This window comes from Thunnus thynnus, chromosome 15, assembly GCF_963924715.1.
Source record: "Thunnus thynnus chromosome 15, fThuThy2.1, whole genome shotgun sequence".
NCBI classification, from domain to species: Eukaryota; Metazoa; Chordata; class Actinopteri; order Scombriformes; family Scombridae; genus Thunnus; species Thunnus thynnus.
This window is the reverse complement of record NC_089531.1, coordinates 8,519,223-8,537,782: the sequence shown is the minus strand read 5'-3', so window position 1 is coordinate 8,537,782 and position 18,560 is coordinate 8,519,223. Positions and strand designations below refer to the sequence as shown.

At 38.9% G+C, this 18,560-nt stretch overlaps 2 protein-coding genes across 5 annotated transcripts; both read right to left on the bottom strand.

Annotated features, from left to right (window-relative positions):
* Positions 1-427: 427 nt before the first annotated feature.
* LOC137198429 (nucleolar protein dao-5-like) lies at positions 428-5,189 on the bottom strand. Of its 4 annotated transcripts, none has more exons than XM_067612277.1 (11): positions 4,816-5,187; positions 4,069-4,209; positions 3,800-3,925; positions 3,596-3,706; positions 3,368-3,508; positions 3,137-3,280; positions 2,873-3,019; positions 2,492-2,641; positions 1,371-1,520; positions 1,066-1,209; positions 428-985 (listed from the first exon to the last, which is right to left on the bottom strand). In XM_067612277.1, the coding sequence occupies exons 1-11, from the start codon at positions 4,862-4,864 to the stop codon at positions 978-980; spliced, it is 1,311 nt and encodes a 436-aa protein (XP_067468378.1). In that variant the 5' UTR covers positions 4,865-5,187; the 3' UTR covers positions 428-977. The 4 variants fall into 4 exon arrangements, with proteins under 4 accessions (XP_067468378.1, XP_067468379.1, XP_067468380.1 ...); XM_067612278.1 differs by having other exon boundaries at positions 4,072-4,209; positions 4,816-5,186; XM_067612279.1 differs by lacking the exon at positions 1,371-1,520 and having other exon boundaries at positions 4,816-5,189.
* A 1,452-nt stretch (positions 5,190-6,641) lies between these two features.
* LOC137198427 (lysine-specific histone demethylase 2) lies at positions 6,642-18,378 on the bottom strand. The gene is made up of 21 exons (XM_067612275.1): positions 18,200-18,378; positions 17,757-17,899; positions 15,291-15,412; positions 15,089-15,178; positions 14,817-14,928; positions 14,603-14,716; positions 14,473-14,511; positions 14,113-14,305; positions 13,567-13,751; positions 13,267-13,437; positions 13,069-13,143; positions 12,840-12,974; positions 12,579-12,750; positions 11,616-11,743; positions 11,100-11,231; positions 10,911-10,985; positions 10,506-10,622; positions 10,073-10,198; positions 9,684-9,806; positions 8,812-8,964; positions 6,642-7,920 (listed from the first exon to the last, which is right to left on the bottom strand). The coding sequence occupies exons 1-21, from the start codon at positions 18,213-18,215 to the stop codon at positions 7,837-7,839; spliced, it is 2,505 nt and encodes an 834-aa protein (XP_067468376.1). The 5' UTR covers positions 18,216-18,378; the 3' UTR covers positions 6,642-7,836.
* Positions 18,379-18,560: the final 182 nt, after the last annotated feature.

The window sequence follows — 18,560 nt, the reverse complement described above, 5'->3', positions numbered from 1 at the left end:
GTAAATGTCCTAACCTATCAAACTTTACATCCCCAATTTGTAATGCAAGTTTTCTGTTATATTTGTTGTTTTCAAATCCAACCTGAGATGACATAATCAGGATTATTTTCTCAGACTTTAGAAAGCTCCCTCTAGAGCCACAAAATACATTATCCAGCTGTTTTTACTACCTCATTACAAGTAAACTGAGCTTCATGTGTAAAATTGGTGGTGTGCCCCTTTAAACTAAAATAAACTGTAATAGGTATAACTATACACATCGCTGCTGGTATGCCAAGTAATTCCAGGCACACATGAAATATTACATTTAACAATGAGTGATATAAAAGTGAATTTAACTGTATAAAATACCATATATACCATAATATATCTGAAGTGGACCGTTAAGATCGTACCTGAATGAAAGTAACAGACACTGATACCTGAATTTCATAGTGAAAGCAGTTTAATCCAACACAACAGATTGTCACTGCAACATGCTGAGTATACAGTCAACTCGTATGAAAGCAGAAATCACTGTGCAACATCACTGTGCGTTAAATTATTCTCTTTTGAAAAATTAAAATTAGAAGAAACAGTAAAAGCAAACGACGGGCACAAATAGTAAAATAACATCATAGACATAAAATACTTCAGGAACTTGCAAAATTTGGTCCCAAACTTAAAAACTGGAGTATAAATTATTAACCCCTTAAATTAACATTTATGTACTGTATATAAAACACACTGTCGATCTTTACATGAACACTAAAGGATGTTTAAGAGGTGTCTCTCCGAGGGATTTAAAACATTTTGGGAAGTTTCTCAAACTTTGAGCCACTGGGTGGTTTAAACGTCCCGGTCAAGAAGGTGAAAGGTGACAAAAAAAAAGGAGCAATTTCTTCTCTTCTCATTGTTGCAGCTGTACGTTTCATCTGCTTCTTCTTCTACCAAAAGACTTCTGGTGATTCCTCCAAGTGCTCTAACTCTTCAGTAATCTATCTTTCTGCATTGGAGATTAAGAATAATGTTATTCTTTTATTATCAGATTTTATTACAACATGGTTGTGGATAGGTAATCAGTACCTGTTCTAGTTTTGTTCAGGTTCCCTGTCGCCCCAGCTTCTTCGACATCGCATCTCTCCAGTATTATTCTCAAGATTTTGGTCACTTGTGGGTGTCTAGCTGTTTTGATTAAGGGTTCATCATCTGAACTGTTGCTAGACAAATCTGAAAAAACATTTATAAAACATACATGCATGACTGATATGAACAGCAAATACATTTCTGAAAGATACATTCTTCCAACATACTACTTTTTTTAAATATTTGTTTTTCCACTGAGGAGTTTTGCTGAGCAGCACCTCTACTGTTGGTGTTATGAACTTTACCAGCTGAAGTCTTCTTTCTTGGCTGTTTGGCAGGTGTTGCCCTCTTCTTTGGGGTTGAAGCCCTCGTTTTTGTATTGGACTGTTTGTCTGTGCGGGTCTTTTCCACGAGACGAATCAAGGGTTCCTCATCCGAGCTTTCATCTGACGGTCCTGCATAAAAACAGTGACAGCAGCAAGGATTATAAAATGTTTCCTTCTGGTGAAGAATAAAAGTGTTTTTGTGTGAATGTTAATCTCTTAATAATAAATAATAACTGATGATGTTTTAAGTTTTCCTCATGGTTACTGCTACAATACCTTTTTAGACCTTTTCAACTGCTACACACGTTGTGCTAGAAAAAACATTCAAATGTCAAACTGTGAAGCTCATTCAGCAGATGTGTGCTATTACTTTTCTATTTTTTAGCATATTCCAGGGATTTTATATGAATTTCTAAACATAAAAATCCATAATGGCAGTCTATGAGATGAATGATCTAACTGAGTTGGAACCTTTTTGACTTTGATACTCATCTGCTCTGACATACTGTATGTTGGTCTAAAGGCTCCATTCAAACTTAAAACGTGCACAAAACTTTGAATTTCCGAAGTTGTATTCTGTGCTGTGATACCTTTTGCACTTTTGGAGAAATTTAAGTCTAAAGTGAAGGCTTTTACAGCAGTTTTCAGATCTCATCAGTGTGTGACATCATAACTTAGAGGGGAGAGCAGAGATTTTTTTTAGACCGGGAAAAAAAAATCTAAACATATCATACCTTAAAATGTTGCCACAAGCCTCCTCTCTCTCAAAATGTACATATATTTCCCATAGGAGTTATAGTTTTAGAGACCTTAACCTTAATTGATAGGGAGAGTGCTGTCACACTCCATTGGCTGCAATACAATCAGCAGGCTCTCAGTCTCCTCTCGCAATTCTTAAACTTATAGATTTTATCTTCACACTTTGTGCACATATTTACGTCCTCATGCTCAGTAAGTCCTGCTGCTGATATGAACAGCAAATACATTTCTGAAAGATACATTCTTCCAACACACTTTTTTTTTCACAGTAAGGGGTTTTGCTGAGCAGCACCTCTACTGTTGGTGTTATGATTTTGCATTTTAATTTCTGTAAACTTTACCAGCTGAAGTTTTCTTTCTTGGCTGTTTGGCAGGTGTTGCTCTCTTCTTCGGGGTTGAAGCCCTCGTTTTTGTATTGGACTGTTTGTCTGTGCGGGTCTTTTTCATGAGATGAATCAAGGGTTCATCATCCGAGCTTTCATCTGACGGCCCTGCATAAAAACAGTGACAGCAGCGAGGTTTTAAAAATGTCTCCTTCTGGGCGAGAATAAGAAAAGTGTTTTTTCTGTGTTAATCTCTTAATAAATAATAACTGATGATGTTTTTATCCTTACTTTGGTTAATTCATTGGTTATTCAGTCATGACTGTACAGAAATACTTCCAGACATGAAACCATATTTTTAGGGGCTTTAAGTTTTCCTCGTGGTTACTGCTACAGTACCTTGTCTCTTTTTAGACGCGCTTCCTTGCGATACAGTCGCTTTTTTTGTTGTCTTTGTGTTTCTCTTCACTGGTTTCCTCTGCTTGGCAATGAGGTTCACCAAGGGGACATCATCCTCATCCGAGCTGTTGTCTGGGGACGAAGAGTCTTTAAAAATCCAAGAAGTTAGTACTTGAACTACTGTACATGTAATTAAGATCATGCCAGTGTACTTACCTTTTAAATACACTGGTTATTCTGTCCATATTTGTACATGCTGCCTACCTTTTAGTGATTTTCCTGTAAGTTTTGGTCTTGTATTCTTGCTGTTTGCAGAAGACTTTTGCTCTTTAGCAGCCTTTGTCTTCTTCCTCTTTGTTGCCAGAGGCTCATAGTCTGAGCTGTCAGTGGAAGACTCTGCATATTTAACTAGAACAAACAAAAATACGTTTTTGGTACAAGAGCGATGAGAAAAGCATTTTAGATGAGATCTGATTTCCACATTTTCGCACCTACCCTGTTTCCTGTCAGCGTTCCTTTTGGATTTCATAACCAGAGTTGCTTTTCTTGGTGACTTTCCCTGACGTTGGGACTTTACTTTCTTGGCAACTTCAATTAAAGGCTCATCATCTGAACTAGCATCATCCTCTAGTGCCTCTGTAACAAGTCAAGAATAATTGCGTTACACAGAGAGTAACAGCTTTCTGTTAATGCTCCAGGTGCATCCACAGAAAACGATCTTACCTTTCTTCTTTGTATCAACGGATTTTTTTGGAGGCACTGAGAGAGACTTTTTTGCAGTTTTGGCTATCTCCATCAGAGGCTCATTGTCAGAGCTATCATCTGTTTTCAAATCTGAAAAAGTTACATATAGCACTAGTTTAAAGCTGTCCACTCCATAAATAATTCAACACAAAACAGATGAAATATGGCTGGTGATATATAGACCTGTATTCTTCTTATTCGTGCCATTAGATCTGGGTGATGTGTTTTCATTTTTCTCTGATGTCTTAGCTGCTGTTGTTTTCATCTTTATCAGCGGTTCATCATCTGAGGAGTCGTCAGAAGCTAAAACTGCAGAAGATATCAGCACACAAAATTTAGTACATTTCGCTTTCCAAAGGTTAAAGTTTGAAAATATTTTACTTAAACTGGCTTGGTACAGCATGTCATATATACAGCATTGTTGACAGTATGTTTTTATCTGTGGTGCTCACCACCTTTGTCCTTTTTTGAATTATTGTTGGAGCTGGAGGTCAAGCTGCATGTGTTGTCACGTGGCTGTTTGTCTTCGCTGTCTTGCCTCATCAGGAGCTTCGCGAGAGGCACTAAGTCATCAGAGCTGGAGCTGTTCTTACCTGACAAGTCAAAGGCGCAATAGGATAATGGGTCATAAATGTTCAATAACAAATTGAATGACCAGCTATAAAGGTTCCCCACCAGAGTCAAACCAGTTATGTCCTGGCTACACAGTATCTCAGACCTCTGGACCATCTAAGCATCCACAGTGGTTGAGATGTGATGATTAGATGCCATTACTTATAACTAGCTCATTTCCACTGAAAAAACAATTTTAAAACAAGAACAATAAAGAGTACAATGAAAGGCTTTCTGCTAACAACGCTGCTATTTAATTTGACAGTGAATTACAGTATTATGAATGTTTATTACATACAGATCCCACTACAGCTGTCACACAACTAGTTTCCCTTTGACAGTGCTTGAGTAAATGTACGTGGTCGACAGTTTCCAGCACTGTTTATTACAACTAACAGTAGTAATATTATTGGTGCATTGCCCACAAATTCCTAAAACCTCCTTTTTATCAGTGTGTTAAAATGTGAACTCCCCCCATCTTAACTGCTATAAACAGATGCTAGCAGCATTGATGTGGATGCTAGCTGTTAGCAACAAAACAGTGCTTCCGTAGCTACAATTAAAAGATAATGTTATAACCTAACTACCTGGAGAGTCGCGTACAACATTAGCGGGCATGTCGGCTGTGCAGTCCATTTTTTGTTGGTCAGAATAAGTAAGTTAAGCTCCTAAAACTAAACGCGCCAAGTTGATCTGCTGTGAGTGATGGCTTCTTCTCCTCCTTCTTCAGGAGCCGAGTTCGCGGTTTGTTTTTAGCTGGTTCGTCAGCTTATAGCTACAGACACTGCGCCGCAGAGTGTCATTACATAAGTTTGAAAACAACTGTGTCTCTACTTGTGGATATATTATTGTCCCAGTTCACATTTCACTTGCTTTCTTCCGTCTTCGGTTTTATTTTTTAGGGGGACAGACCATGGATGTACGCTGGGGCGAGTGTTGATGATGCACCCTGACGTCATGTGAGCGGTCACCTAGCAACTGAAGAAAGATGTGCTAGAAGATACCTATAAACCAGCTACATACTCTTACAAATCTTTTAATTGTATTGGCCAGAGTTCATACAAAGGTCAAACAGTACATTGATTCGATTCAATTTTCATCTAATCCAAAGGCTAGAAAAACTATGAATGCCTGTTTTTTGTTTAAAATCTTTGTATGAACTGTAACTTCCCCCTACCTCAGTCAAATCAAGTAAATATCTTTCAATGTTACAGTCTCTTTAATGGCAAATGTACTTCCACTGTAGCTCAACAGGGAAACACTATAAGAGGAAACACAAAGAGGGAATTTGATGCTAAAAAGACTGTAAATGTGGCAGATATCCACTTGATATGACTAACTCAGACTGCTGAAGCCTCATATAAGCTTCAGATAAACTTTTAAATGACTGTGTGGACACACTATGGATTTTGGCCGCCATCACTTACACTGAAAGCACATTTCAAACTAACATATCCTGAAAGACAAAACTGATTGTGGATGTTTTATGTAATTTTCTAACCCACTTTTGATATCCCAATGTTGAGTTCACAATCTATGAAGTATTATTACACAGACAGCATTTTGTAGTGACACTACCTTTCTTGGTCTTTAACCTCCATTTCTCCTGAGCTGATATTCAGGACATAGAGCCTTTAAAATATGACACGGACTCACTAATGACAAAACAGTTTTCTGAAGTAGGATGTGTGTTTATCTATTCAAATCACCTGTTTGCATGAACAGAAAAACCAAACACTGGCTCTAGAGAGGGCCTATCATGTTTTTCACAGCCACCACTGGTTCTCCTATATGCTTGGAAGGGAAGGGGTATTAAGTTTGTTGCAATCTGCAACCTCACCGCTAGATGTCACTTAATCCTACACACTGCACCTTTAAATATCACTTACATGTCCATTTATCAATAATTATCCGATAGTAACACTTTGGGCCATCTGCACAATAAGTAGGCTACTTTTGATACTGATGATACTTGATAGTATGTTTAGCTGATAATACTCTTGTAATTTACCCAAGAAAAACTTCAAACATGGGACACTTAATTGTAATTTGTACAGTATATTGTTATATTGCTAGCTAACTAACGTCTAATAAATGGACCAAGTGGTAAAATTGTATTATCAGTCACTATTAGACTGGGCTGCAACAATTATATTCACTTGAACACTTAATCCGATGCTCAAAATTGTTACCAGTTCATTTTCTGTCAATCAGCTAATTGATTAATCAATTACTCCTTTCAGCTCTACTCATATCCTTCCTCAGTACAATGAAATGGAAAGTAAACCCATCCAAGCTCACTTTACAGAAGAGTCAATCTCTTCTAGGTTGGCATAAATATTACAATTACTGACAAGAAAAGGGAAACCTAGAGTAAAAAGCAAAAAAAAAAAAAAAAAACCTCATACAAAAGTTAAACAGAAAATTATGGCAGTTGATAGCTCTGTTTATTACACACATACATGATAAATACTCAAGCACTGTAATGTCTGACAAACAAGACATGATCATCTAGTTGTACTGATCCAGACAGAGATATGAGGACCTACACATAAAGCTTCATTAGTCAACGTAAATCAAAGAAAGTGAGGACATTGTTGTGCTGTTCCCCAACCCCAAACCTCAGGAACTTACATAATTGCTCAGGAACTAATGCAAGACATATATGGAGGAGATTTTTCTCCTCCTTTGGTTGGCTCTGTTATTTTCTTTCCAACCATCTTCAGAATTGTCCTATCACATAATTTCCTGTTGTTGTCCTGATCACATCCCTGAGAAAGTAAGGGGGCAATCTGGTGTCTTCTCATCATACTCAGTCCTAACGGGGGAATTCAACTTCTCACATACATCAACTATTCATTTCTTTTTCTTACTATTTTAAATCATATAACCGTTCTAAATCAAAAGTGCTATCACAGAAATACTCCAATATATCTAACCTTTCTTTCATAATCATGTCACCAGTTGTACCAACACATTAAACACATATAGAACAATACAAATTCATTACAGTTGTATAAAACATCGGTAGGTAACTCTCGGAAAAGAAAATGTTTTTAAATATCGCTGCAATATAATCTCTTAAAAGTTGATCCTTGGAGATTAAATTGTATTCATCTGCATTCATGATTAGATGATTTACCAATGTTTCATGCACCCTAAGTTCTCAAAATTAAATTTTTCTGACCATCACAGAAGTACAGCACTCATTAAACTCACAACAAATTTAACACCATCCTGCTTTCCATCACAGCGGACCCAGGCAGAGCTGCACAGGTACTATCCGTTATTCATGTCTTGCTACGTTTTGTGTCTTTGCATCTTGTCACCAACAAACAACATTGGATTTTTTGATATAAATATAAAGCGTTTAACTTCTCTTGTGTGAAATATTTGGAGTCAGGCCCTGGAGAGCCCTTCTTGACCCCGCTATTGGAAAGCACGTAATGGCATCTTGCTGATCAGACACATTACAGTTCAGTGAAACATCATTTTCAAGTGGAGCCATTCAGGAGATGCAGTCCGGGTTCATTAACGGTCCGATGTGTTGCTTTGTGCAACCTGTGTGTCCATGCTGGTGTTTTTGAGTGCTCTGGGACTGACAGAGTTTACATAGCAGCCATCTTGCTGGCCTCTCGGACTCCGCTCAGGTAGGCTCCAGTCACAGTCTGAGGGAAGTGTCTGTTGGTGGCCTGGTAGTAAAAAAAAAAAAAAAAACAGTAAGAATAAATCAGTGAAAAAGAGGCTTTCACAGGAACAAAACCTGCTATGTGAAGATCAAAACATAAACCAGCTGCTCAAATCAGTTCTTAAAGGATAAGGCTGGTGATTTTCTATATTTTTTTTATTGTCAACAAATCTCATGTGTTTCCAAAGCCTGATATATCTATTCTTCTGTTCTGTACACCTCCGTTGTTGTCCAAAAACTTTAAAAAAAAAACGAACCAGTGAGCCACACTACTGCACTGGGTGACATGTACCTTCGCCACAAAGAGTTTGGGCCTGTTAGTTTGTATAGAAGCGTCTCCAAAGACTAATAACAGCAATCACGTTTTCAGTCTCCGGAGAGTAGTTCTGTGGAAGGCAAACACCACTGCACAGGAATGTGGTTCGATTTACTTCACTAACTTGTTGTGCTACATATCAGTTCTTTGAGAAATTCACAATGTAGTAAATGCATAAGTTCCTTGGGAAGGAACGTGTGCAATGGTGGTTATTGACATGTTTCAGCACAGATATATCAGGCTTCGGATACACAGACAATACTTGTAAGTAGATCAATTAATTTTTGGTTTGGCTCTGCACATGAGACTTGTTGACAATAAGAAAAATATAGAAAAATTGTCAGCCTTATCCTTTAAAGTAACAACTCCATGAGTAAATCAGTAACTGATATGAAACAGTAGACATTCAATCCACACCCTGGTTAATGGTTCCTGTGCTAAATGGATCCTGGAGGTCATTTCAAGAAAAACAAACAAACAAAAAGAAACTGTTCTGAGCAAACAAAAGAGCACAAACCTCTAGAAACCAAGATTTATAGAAGACATTTTGAGATGTCACAGTAGGAAAAGCATCGTTACCTCGCCAGCAAAGAACACTTTTCCCTGCACGTCTTCAGCGAGGATGTCGTAGGCCTCTCCGCTGCCCCCCGTCTTCACAAAGCTGTAGGACATCTGAGACCACATGTCTTTGCTCCAATGTGTGACAAAGGAATGCAGTGGCTCTGGGACCTCCTGTCAAAGACAGGAAATAACATCAGTAACAAAAAAAACACACTCACACACACACAAAACCACAAGCAAATCTATAAAACTGTGTATGGATGTAATTGATGTCTTTGGTGTTTATAGGAAATGAGCTGCGTATTTCTGAAGGATCCACATGAATCTGCTGTTACCCAATCACTGTACCTTTATATTTTTTTGTACTTTTTCCAGGAACTCAGGACACTTTGGAGTTTTACTTGCATTTCAATGGAGGAACCAGGATAAAAATTTAGTTCAGCCACAGTTCCTTGCCAGCAAAAAGTCACTGCTCCACTAGTTGTCCTTCCTGATGGTCCAGGAACTATCTGGAAAGTGTTTTACGTCATCTCTCTAACATCCATTCGAACGTCCCACAGCATTTAATAACAATAAACAACATTATGACTCTGTGTTGTTAAAAAAAATGTGTCACTACTTCTCATTATTGGTTTTAAGTCACACCTAATATTCACTGTTTGTCAGATGCAAGAGAAATGCAAGTAGGAACTTGACTTGATTTAGTTCCTGTTCCTGGGACTTTCTGTTGGTTTTTTGTTTGCCTTAGGAGGTTAATTTCATAGTCAGTTAATTCTGTCACATTGTATCGTTGCTGTAATCATGGTTTATCTTGAATAAAGTGTCAGCATTATCCCAGAAATGTCAGTGCAAGTGTATTAGCAGCTCTTTGCAGAATGTGACATTGTTACCTGTTCCTTGAAGAGTTCACGCAGGACCTTCATGCACTCGTCTACCACCTCCTTCTCCTCCATGTCCCGGAGAGAAGGAACAGCATCACCAGTGATAACAGACATGAGGACAGCCTGCTTCCCCTACACACACACACACACACACACACACACACAGCATTAGGCACATTATCATCTAGATGTGAAAGTGAATATAATCTGTATCTTGTTATGTTTCTGGTTGTTTTCAAATCGCTTCCTGTTAAACAAACAAAGAAACATAACTCGGCTTCCAGTTACACTCACTCACAGTCCATCACTGAATTCAGTCAAATTATAGGTGTGTAACTGTTCAGCTGTAGGACATTGTTAGCTCCCGAGTCTTGTGATTAAAAGGAGAAAAAACAAACCTGTGGATTCATGTCATAGAAGACACTGAACATGCCTCTCTTGTCAGGACCCGGTGGGATGTGGCCGAAGTAGTCCGCCCCTTGGATTTTGTTGTCCCAGAATCTGTATGGGAACTGAAGAGCGATCTGTAGGAGGATTTAAAATAATACTTTAGCAATACAAGGAAGCAACTTACTCTAATCATACACCTAGTTTATCCAACTTGTCAGCAGGACATTATGATCGCCAGATTTCAATATTCTGTAATCACGTCTATTAATCTGCCATAAAATAAAATGTTCTGAATGAGTGCAAACACTGCATACACAGTGGCTGATAGAAAAAAGAAACTTTCTTTCACAGATACAAATTTAGCAATATTTGCCTGACAGCCTTCACAGCCTTATGTGTGTTACACATAAACTTCCAAGTAGTTGTTTTTACATGCATTACCTTTTCTATGATACCCGTTCCCAGACTGTGGATCGCTTTCAGTTTCCTCTCAGGAAGTGGGGGGTTGAACTGAATCACGTTCTTTTGAAGTAACGTCAACGGGGCTGTAACAAGAACCTAGAAAAGAAAAAGTGAAAGAGTAGAAGTAAAACTGAATAATATTGCATGTTGAACAGACTCGAGACTCGACAAAAGATACAATCTATAGGAAAATCTGACCTAACTTGTGTTCAGTTTTAGAAAATACAGATAATATTCTTGAACATTAACTAAATTGAGGTCTGGATATGGATATTGGAGATTATACAGCAACATGAGGAAGAGTCAATGAAAAAGAACTCCTCATTTTGTTCTAAAGAATCAACCCTCTGCAGCATCATCATCTTTCTATTAACACATTTTTACCTTCTGTGCTGTCCACTGGGACCCACTGGAGGAAGTAACTTTGACAGTGTCACCTGAGTAGTCAATGGCTTTAACCTAAAACAAAAATGCACATTTGATTTTTCACTTTGAGATCCCTCTAGGTCATATACACCTTAATGTAACAGAGATACGAGTGGCAGCTGGAATTAAAATGTTTGAATTACACACCGGACACTTTGTGCGGATGTCGAGGCCCTCGGCCAGTTTGTGGAGTAAAGCAGAGTAGCCCTTGGTGAGTAAAGTGTGGTCTCCTGAGAACTGGGCAAAAAATTCATTGTGGTCCCAGGATCTTGCAGATACCTACAAATAAAACATACATGCTTAAGAACATTTTTAATCACAATTATCTTAAAGACACGATATTAAAAACCATCCAAACAACAAAATAATCTGTCAGAATGCAGACATGTCATTAAACGTCCCTTTAAAAAGTTTTCTTAAAGCTCAGACAGAGAAAATTACTCAAAATCTCTAAACAAACACAAACACAGACACATGCACTGTTGTTTCTGTGATAAATTATTTCCTGATTTTACATGGCACAGGTACAAATTAAGGAATGTTTGTAAAAAAAATAATCCAGCATGAAATTTCACTCCATCAAAACCTCTAAAATTCTGGTGGCCCAGGGACACTTCACTGCAGAAAAGTCTTGCAGCCCTTTATAGTTTGACTTCTTCAGACCTGGTCTAGCGTGCTTCCACAGGCGTATTCCAGGTTGCTGAGATGAAACTGAAGCACCTTCTCCTCCAACTCACTGAACTGGATTCCAGACTCCTGAAGAAAGTTCTTTTTCACCTCTTGGACTTTTTCTGTAAAAGATAAAAATGTATAAAAAATAAATTAGAAATTTGTGTTGACAACAGAAAGCAGGAGTCAGGACATTTTCAGTATAAATATTGCAGCAATTTATCAGATTTCTGAGATCGTCTGCACTGATTCTGGTTTGAACAAAACAGCAAAATTCCCTGTAAAGCAGAAAAAGGTTAATGTAGGTTTGAGGGCAGCGTGTGTGAGAATAAAGAACTCTCCCTCTGTGTGGTGTCCTAATTTTTCAAACTCTAAATGCTTCTGGTAGCAGTTTTTACCATAAAAAACCTCACCCATCTATAACAATTATGTCATTATTTCTACTGACATGTATAAATCTAACACTAATCCAAAACAATTTGACAGAAACAGAAATTGTTTAAGGCTAAATGTAGGGAAAACCTACATTGTTTTATTGTAATCCAGCTGCATAAAACATGCGCATGTATCCCTTGCAAGTCGATGAGTTTTCCACAACACGTTCCTGCAAATGTTTCACAGTGAAAGCCTTGTTAAGAAATAAAAGATCTCTGTCCACTGAAGCGCTAAAGGGCTTTTATTTGGAAACGGATACAGGAAGTGTTGAGTTTGTATTAACAGAATAATGCAGTAACTTTAATAGGGCAAACAGGAATGGATCAAAATGAGGTCTCACACTAAAATATGACCAATTATACTTGTCAAATAGAGGGAATTTGAAATAAAGGCCTGTTACCTTCTGCAGTTGAGGTAAGTAAAGGCCCCAGTCACTATTTGAGGAAATACGGTCTGTCTGTAAAGGCCATTGGATCTTAGATGGAAATAATCACGCTGTGTTTGGTGATAACAGTTCAGTACCTCCCAGCGGTGTGTCCTGGTTCTGTGATTTGTCCTTCCTCCATTCTGACACTACGTCCAGGATGGCGTTGAAGTGGAAGTCCATGCGCTTGTCGATGGCCGGGTCAGTAACCTGCCCACCCTCCTGAAATAAGTCACACCGCTCTCCCAGTTTGTGCATCTTGATTCCCATCTGCAGCGGAAGAGTGAAGAGGCAATTTAGAAAAAACAGAGATGCCAGAAACACATTCTTATATTTTTGAGCCTATAAAAATTTCTCACCTGTTCACACATCAGAGCGATGGGGTTGTTTATGCAGCCATTAACAATCTGAGCTCCTCGACCCACAGTGACGCCCAGAGAGGTATCATCCCACACACGACCTCCGATTCTCTCCCTCGCCTCGAGCACCACCACCTGTAAACCGATGAAAGTGGAGAGTGTGAAGGGGAAGCTCTGTGTCCAGCAAACAGAATAAAACAACAGGTCTGTGAAGATGTGTGACAGTTACTTGAGTGCCAAAGTTTTGCAGCTGCCGTGCAGCAGCCAGCCCTGAAGCTCCTGCACCGATGATGATAACGTTCTTCTGCAAAAAAGATAAAATGTAGGATGTAAGCCTCACTAAATAAAGGATAAAAAACTTTTAGGTATAGATGTGTGCTGTTGCTGTCTTAATGCTTCATGATCAAGTGAAGATGAAGACACTCACAGAGCGATATCGTTCAGGGAGCAGAGGCCGTTTGACAGCCAGCACGCCCGTGTTGATCAGACCCTTCCTGGTCATGAAGTGGAGGACCCGATCCATCTCCTGCACACAGCGCACACGCACCAACCCCCGAACAATGATGTGCTGTGCACATTTCTGCGACGTCAGCACCTCCTTTAGAAAAAAAAAAATTTTTTTTTAATAGTTTTAATTTCTTGCTGATTTTTGTAATCATAATCATAAAATAAAGAAATAAATTAATTTTTATTCCTGGTTCAAAAACCTAACAGGTCTGCACTGTACCTTGCAGTTCTTGTGCCAAGAGGCCAGAATAAGGTTGCGCAGAGCCAGATACATGGTGGGATCGCGGGAAAATTCTGGAAACTCATAAAGCTCATCAAGCTCCATCATATCCGGTCTCACGCACAGAGCCTTGCCACACTCATTAGGCTGGTAGAAGGGCTGAAAGTACGGACACAGACCTGGAACTGAGGCAGACAATCAAGATTACTAAACCACATTGGACTGATACCTCTAAATGGGTTCATTATTCCCACTTAGTCCCATATCTGTCTATATATGGAGTAATAATCTGTATAGTATGGTACAGTAAACAATGGCTGCTTACTTAAATTTCACTTTCAGGTTCTTTATTCTTACTTCCGTAGTACACATTCGGCATACATGGGAGCAAAATATCTCCACAGTGCAACATATATGACAGACGAGGCACTGCTAAAAGTCACTAAAAAAAAAAATCACTAAAAACAGACACACTGATCAGCGATAGCCATGTCTTGTGTTGGTACTGCTGAATATGTTTGAGTGCATTTGAGTGCAGTAACTTACTTTGTGGCTGGACGGCCCTGCAGTGATCTGCCCTCAGCTCAGTCAGAGACACGTTGCTGGGAGAGCCTGATGGACTCATTCCAACGCAGTCAGGATAGTAAGCAGCGAGGAAAGGGCTGGCTGGGCTTTCTTTAAACAACGGCGGTAAAATCAGCATCGAATGCCACCAGCTGTCGGTCACCTCAGCCACTCTCTATGGGAATGAAACAGCTTGTGATTAAAGAGAATGATTAAATATCAATTAATCGCATTGGTTGTAGACTTTGCTTAAATGTAGCTAAAGCGAGGCTGATTACATTTAATTTGTTAGAACTACTTGAATCCCAAAACAGATCATAGCATCACTCATCACCAGCTTACCAAGTCCTCTGGTTGGGAGCACTGGTCCGGTCCCTCACTCTGTTAGCAAACACAAAAGATTATCATTATAAAAAAATTAAAAAGGCACTTCATGAATGGTTGATTGATTCTTTTTCTATTTCCTGTTTACCTTTATGTTACTGAACTTCATCCCACAGCGATACGTTGCTGCTAAGGAAGCAGTAAGTTGGATCTCCTTTGTCAGCTGACGCCACTTCCTACAGTCTGGTTTGGTACATTGAACCTGAGAGGAACATTTCAAAATGAACATTTCTGTATTTGTGACATAGAGAATAACCGCATGCAACTGTTTAACAGGAACCAGGGAAGCTGCCTATTCTTACCCAGAAGGGCAGCTGCTGATCTGCCATGAACGCTTTAAGGCTGGGCTCACTTTTCCCGTTACTAGTCCACACCTTCTTCCACGAAGCAAAAGTCTCATAGCCGTCTTTGTGACTAGCATTGGAAATAAGAAAACAAAATTATCATACTTATATTAATTTCTCATGCTGCTACAATATATTTCTACGCTGGACACTGCAAAGTGCTTTCATATCTACAAAGACATGTTTTTTACAATATATAAAAATAGTGGCTCTGTTAATGTTTCTTTTACCTTCTGTAGTAGTGATCAAAACATTCGTTGCAGAAATGCTCGCCACATGACAAATGATACCAGCGAGATGTGTATCCATTTTTAGCACATCTGAGAGAAGAGACAGACGAATCAAAACATGCTGATAATGATCAAACAACCACAGCACATCTACGAAGAAGTGATAAAGTAAAGTTGTGATTTCTACCAGGAAAAATTCTACCTTTCCGATGCACTTGCGAAACAAACAGGGTATGTGGCAGAACATCCGGCCTTCTCACACTTCCTGTACTTCTTCTCAGACTGGTCATCTTCCTCCTCTGTATCTGTTGCTTTTCTTTTGCTCTAGAATCCAGTGGAGAGGGTCATCGCCAAACTAAACTCAACTTAATTTATAGAGCATTTTATACTGGGGATGCACCGATCCAATACAACAGATCTGGTCGGTAATGATGTGACTGAACCACAATAATTACAGTTTCTTCATCAAGGTAAAATTCAGCGTTTCCACTTTGAGTTACACTGAGGCTGCTGATTGAGTTTTTAATGCTACAACAATTGTTGGCCTCATCTTAACTCACATAAAAACGATACCAAGTACGTAAAATTATTCAGATTTTAAATCTGGAAAAACAAAGAGCACTGGTATTGGATTGGTACTTGTTACTAGCAGAAACACTGAGCTGAGGTATCCGAATTGGTGTCAGGAGAGAAAAAGTTGGATCTGTGCATCCCTACTTTAAACACAACACAGTTGATCCAAACAGCTGTACAGTGCTGACAGACACAAAACAAAAGAGAGAAGAGGAAATGGAAAAATAAAATAAAAATCATATGTTTATGATAGCACACACAGAAACAATAAACTCAAACAACTACAGGCTTAAACTGGAGGAAGTTCTCCACCATCCAGAGTTTGATGTCCTGATTGAAGTCTGTTAGTTTATCGTAATTATTATGATCTAAGGTTAGGTAAATCTGCCTGTCATCAAGAAATGTTGCGTTTTTAGTTAGTATAATAGTACAGTAAAGGGAGTGTATAAATTAAGAGCTAGACCGATGAATCATCTGATAGCTTATCACAAATATACGGATATTGCGCTACATATGATAAATAACAAGAAACTGCAGTACAGAAATGACAAAGATGTGTTTGCGGTCATTTAAAAACATTGTCTCCTTCACATAGTTTGTCCACCAGAACGTTGGCTCTGACAAGGTTTAATTTTCAACTGTAAAATATCCCACTCAGCGTGTATCTTGGTCACAATTCTTTAATAACCAAATACATCAAAACATTTGTTTATGTTATGTGATTATGTTGTTTTTTGTGTAAAGTAGGCCTAATTACTTTTTAAAATTTTATTTATATCAAAAAGACGATTTCACTCATCCAATTTTTTATATATACTGTATATGCACAGAAAGAGGTGGTTAAAAGCAGCAGTACTTGTGCACCTGAACTCAGTCCTCAGGTAAATTTCCAGTCCCCCATTTTCACCTCCAGGAGGAATATATACATCAATATATACACTTTTACATATAATGTGATTATGTTAAAAAATAAATATCAGTGCAACAGTTTACGTGGTAACATCCCCGGTTTTAAACCAGTCAGGACTTTTTGCCCGTCATCCTCTTTCTCTACTGACTATATTCTGTCAATATAAGGCAAAAATCCACCAAAGAACTAATATTTAAAAATGAATATGGCTGATCACTATCAGATAGGCTAAATGATTAATCATCAATATCGGTATCTGCCGCAAAAATCCACCATCAGTTGGGCTATGTATGAGTGACTAAGTATAGAACCACGGGGGGTCCCACGGGAGATGGGGGGGCTTTTTAATCAGAATCATCTTTATTAACCAAGTATGTTTACACGTACACTGAATTTGACTCCTGTTTAGTGGCTCTAAGTGCACCTACACATAACCAGATGCGGACTTTACCATAAGGCAAGGTAGGCACCTGCAGGCGGCCCCCAAATAAAAGGGTCCACAACAGCTATAGATATATTATGATGTTTAGATATGAAAAATATAGAATTATGTTACTTTTCTAACTCATTGTGCCCCAAAATATCTTACAAAAGGCCCCAAAAGCATTTTAAAAATATGCAACTGTATACTTCTACTGCAGAGGAAAACAATGTACTATTACATTTACCTGACAAATAACATTATTGGTGATGTTGCAGATGAAGATTTTACTCACAAAATATAACAAATAAAACATGATGCATATTATTGATTAAACTATCCAGCATTATATAAGAATTAAAAGCTCCACCTTGAACACAAGTTCATTAAATTTAAATACATTGCGCATCTAATAACCCCCCACTCATTCTTCACTTTTAAGTAAAAATTTGCATGCAGGACTTTTATGGTATTTTTTCTGTGTGGTATTAATAGTTTCACTTTAGAAAAACGTTTTGACTACTAATACTGCCTCAGAAAGGATCTATATACAAGTGAAACCGTTTCTGTGAACTGCAAACAGGATACTAATAGTGCAAAGGTGTGAAGAGCGTGCGATGTGCTGAGATTAATATTGAATGGTTAAAAAAATGACAAGTGACTTTATATACTTTATATACATTCAGTAAGTCTTAAGGGGAAAAAAAACACATGAGGCATGTCTGTGCTCAGCAGGCAGACGGTTTGAACATGCTGCAGGTTACCTGTCCAGGTGGAGGGTTGTTGGTGCGCTTCACTCGGACATTGATCTGCCTGCCGGAGGAGCGCAGGGTCTGTCCATCCCCCGGTGACTCCCCGGAGCTCCTCTTCTTGGCTCTCCGGGCACCAGAGGCATTCCCAGAATAGTCTAAACATCAGTGAACACATTATGTATCTCTAACTGTGGACAAATGCAGTGCAGCTCAGTTCAAATGGGGCCTTTGTTGTGTCTGCTGGCTCTTTATAACGGACACCATCATGCTCAAATGCAACCCACAAACGGAGCTAACTACAAACTGGTAAAAGTAAAGGACACACAGGTGAAGTAGCAGGTGAAAACAGACACAAATGGGACAAATACACACAGCAGCGAGCCGTTTAAATACTAAGCCTGTCACATTTAGCATGTAACTGTTAGCGAGCAGCTGCAGCGTTACTGAACACTGACCTGCGTCCGACAGCATGGCACACCGCGGCGGTTCTTTAAATCCTGCAGTTTATTGACGTTTAAAGGAGTTTGTGTGGCGGTTTTTTAATTGTTAAACCCGTCTCTCTTTTATTGTTGTGGTGGTGGGGAGGGGATCAATGCGCTGTTGTTGCCAGAAAACCACTTCCTGTGTTTAAAGAGGAAATGGGCGTTTCGTTTACGCGATGTTTTTGTCCTAGGATGGCGAAGTCGTGACCCTCCCTACTCTGCCTCTGATTGGCTTACCCTGATATTCTTACCCTAACTCTAACCAATCTCATTCCTCATGCCTGAATCTAACCAACCCAACCAACGAAGGTAACGAGTACTAGCCAATCAGAGG

Bases quoted from the DNA above. Each gene is read 5' to 3' on its own strand.
- LOC137198429 (XM_067612277.1), bottom strand. From the start codon at position 4,864: ATGGACTGCACAGCCGACATGCCCGCTAATGTTGTACGCGACTCTCCA. The intron at 3,281-3,367 runs GTAGGTGCGAAA...TGTTTGTTCTAG, and splicing joins GAACGCTGACAGGAAACAGG to TTAAATATGCAGAGTCTTCC. The intron at 2,642-2,872 runs GTACTGTAGCAG...GTTTTTATGCAG, and splicing joins CGCGTCTAAAAAGAGACAAG to GGCCGTCAGATGAAAGCTCG.
- LOC137198427 (XM_067612275.1), bottom strand. The intron at 15,413-17,756 runs GTAACCTGCAGC...ACTGGATTCTAG, and splicing joins ACAACCCTCCACCTGGACAG to AGCAAAAGAAAAGCAACAGA. The intron at 15,179-15,290 runs GTAGAATTTTTC...CTCTTCTCTCAG, and splicing joins TTCGCAAGTGCATCGGAAAG to ATGTGCTAAAAATGGATACA.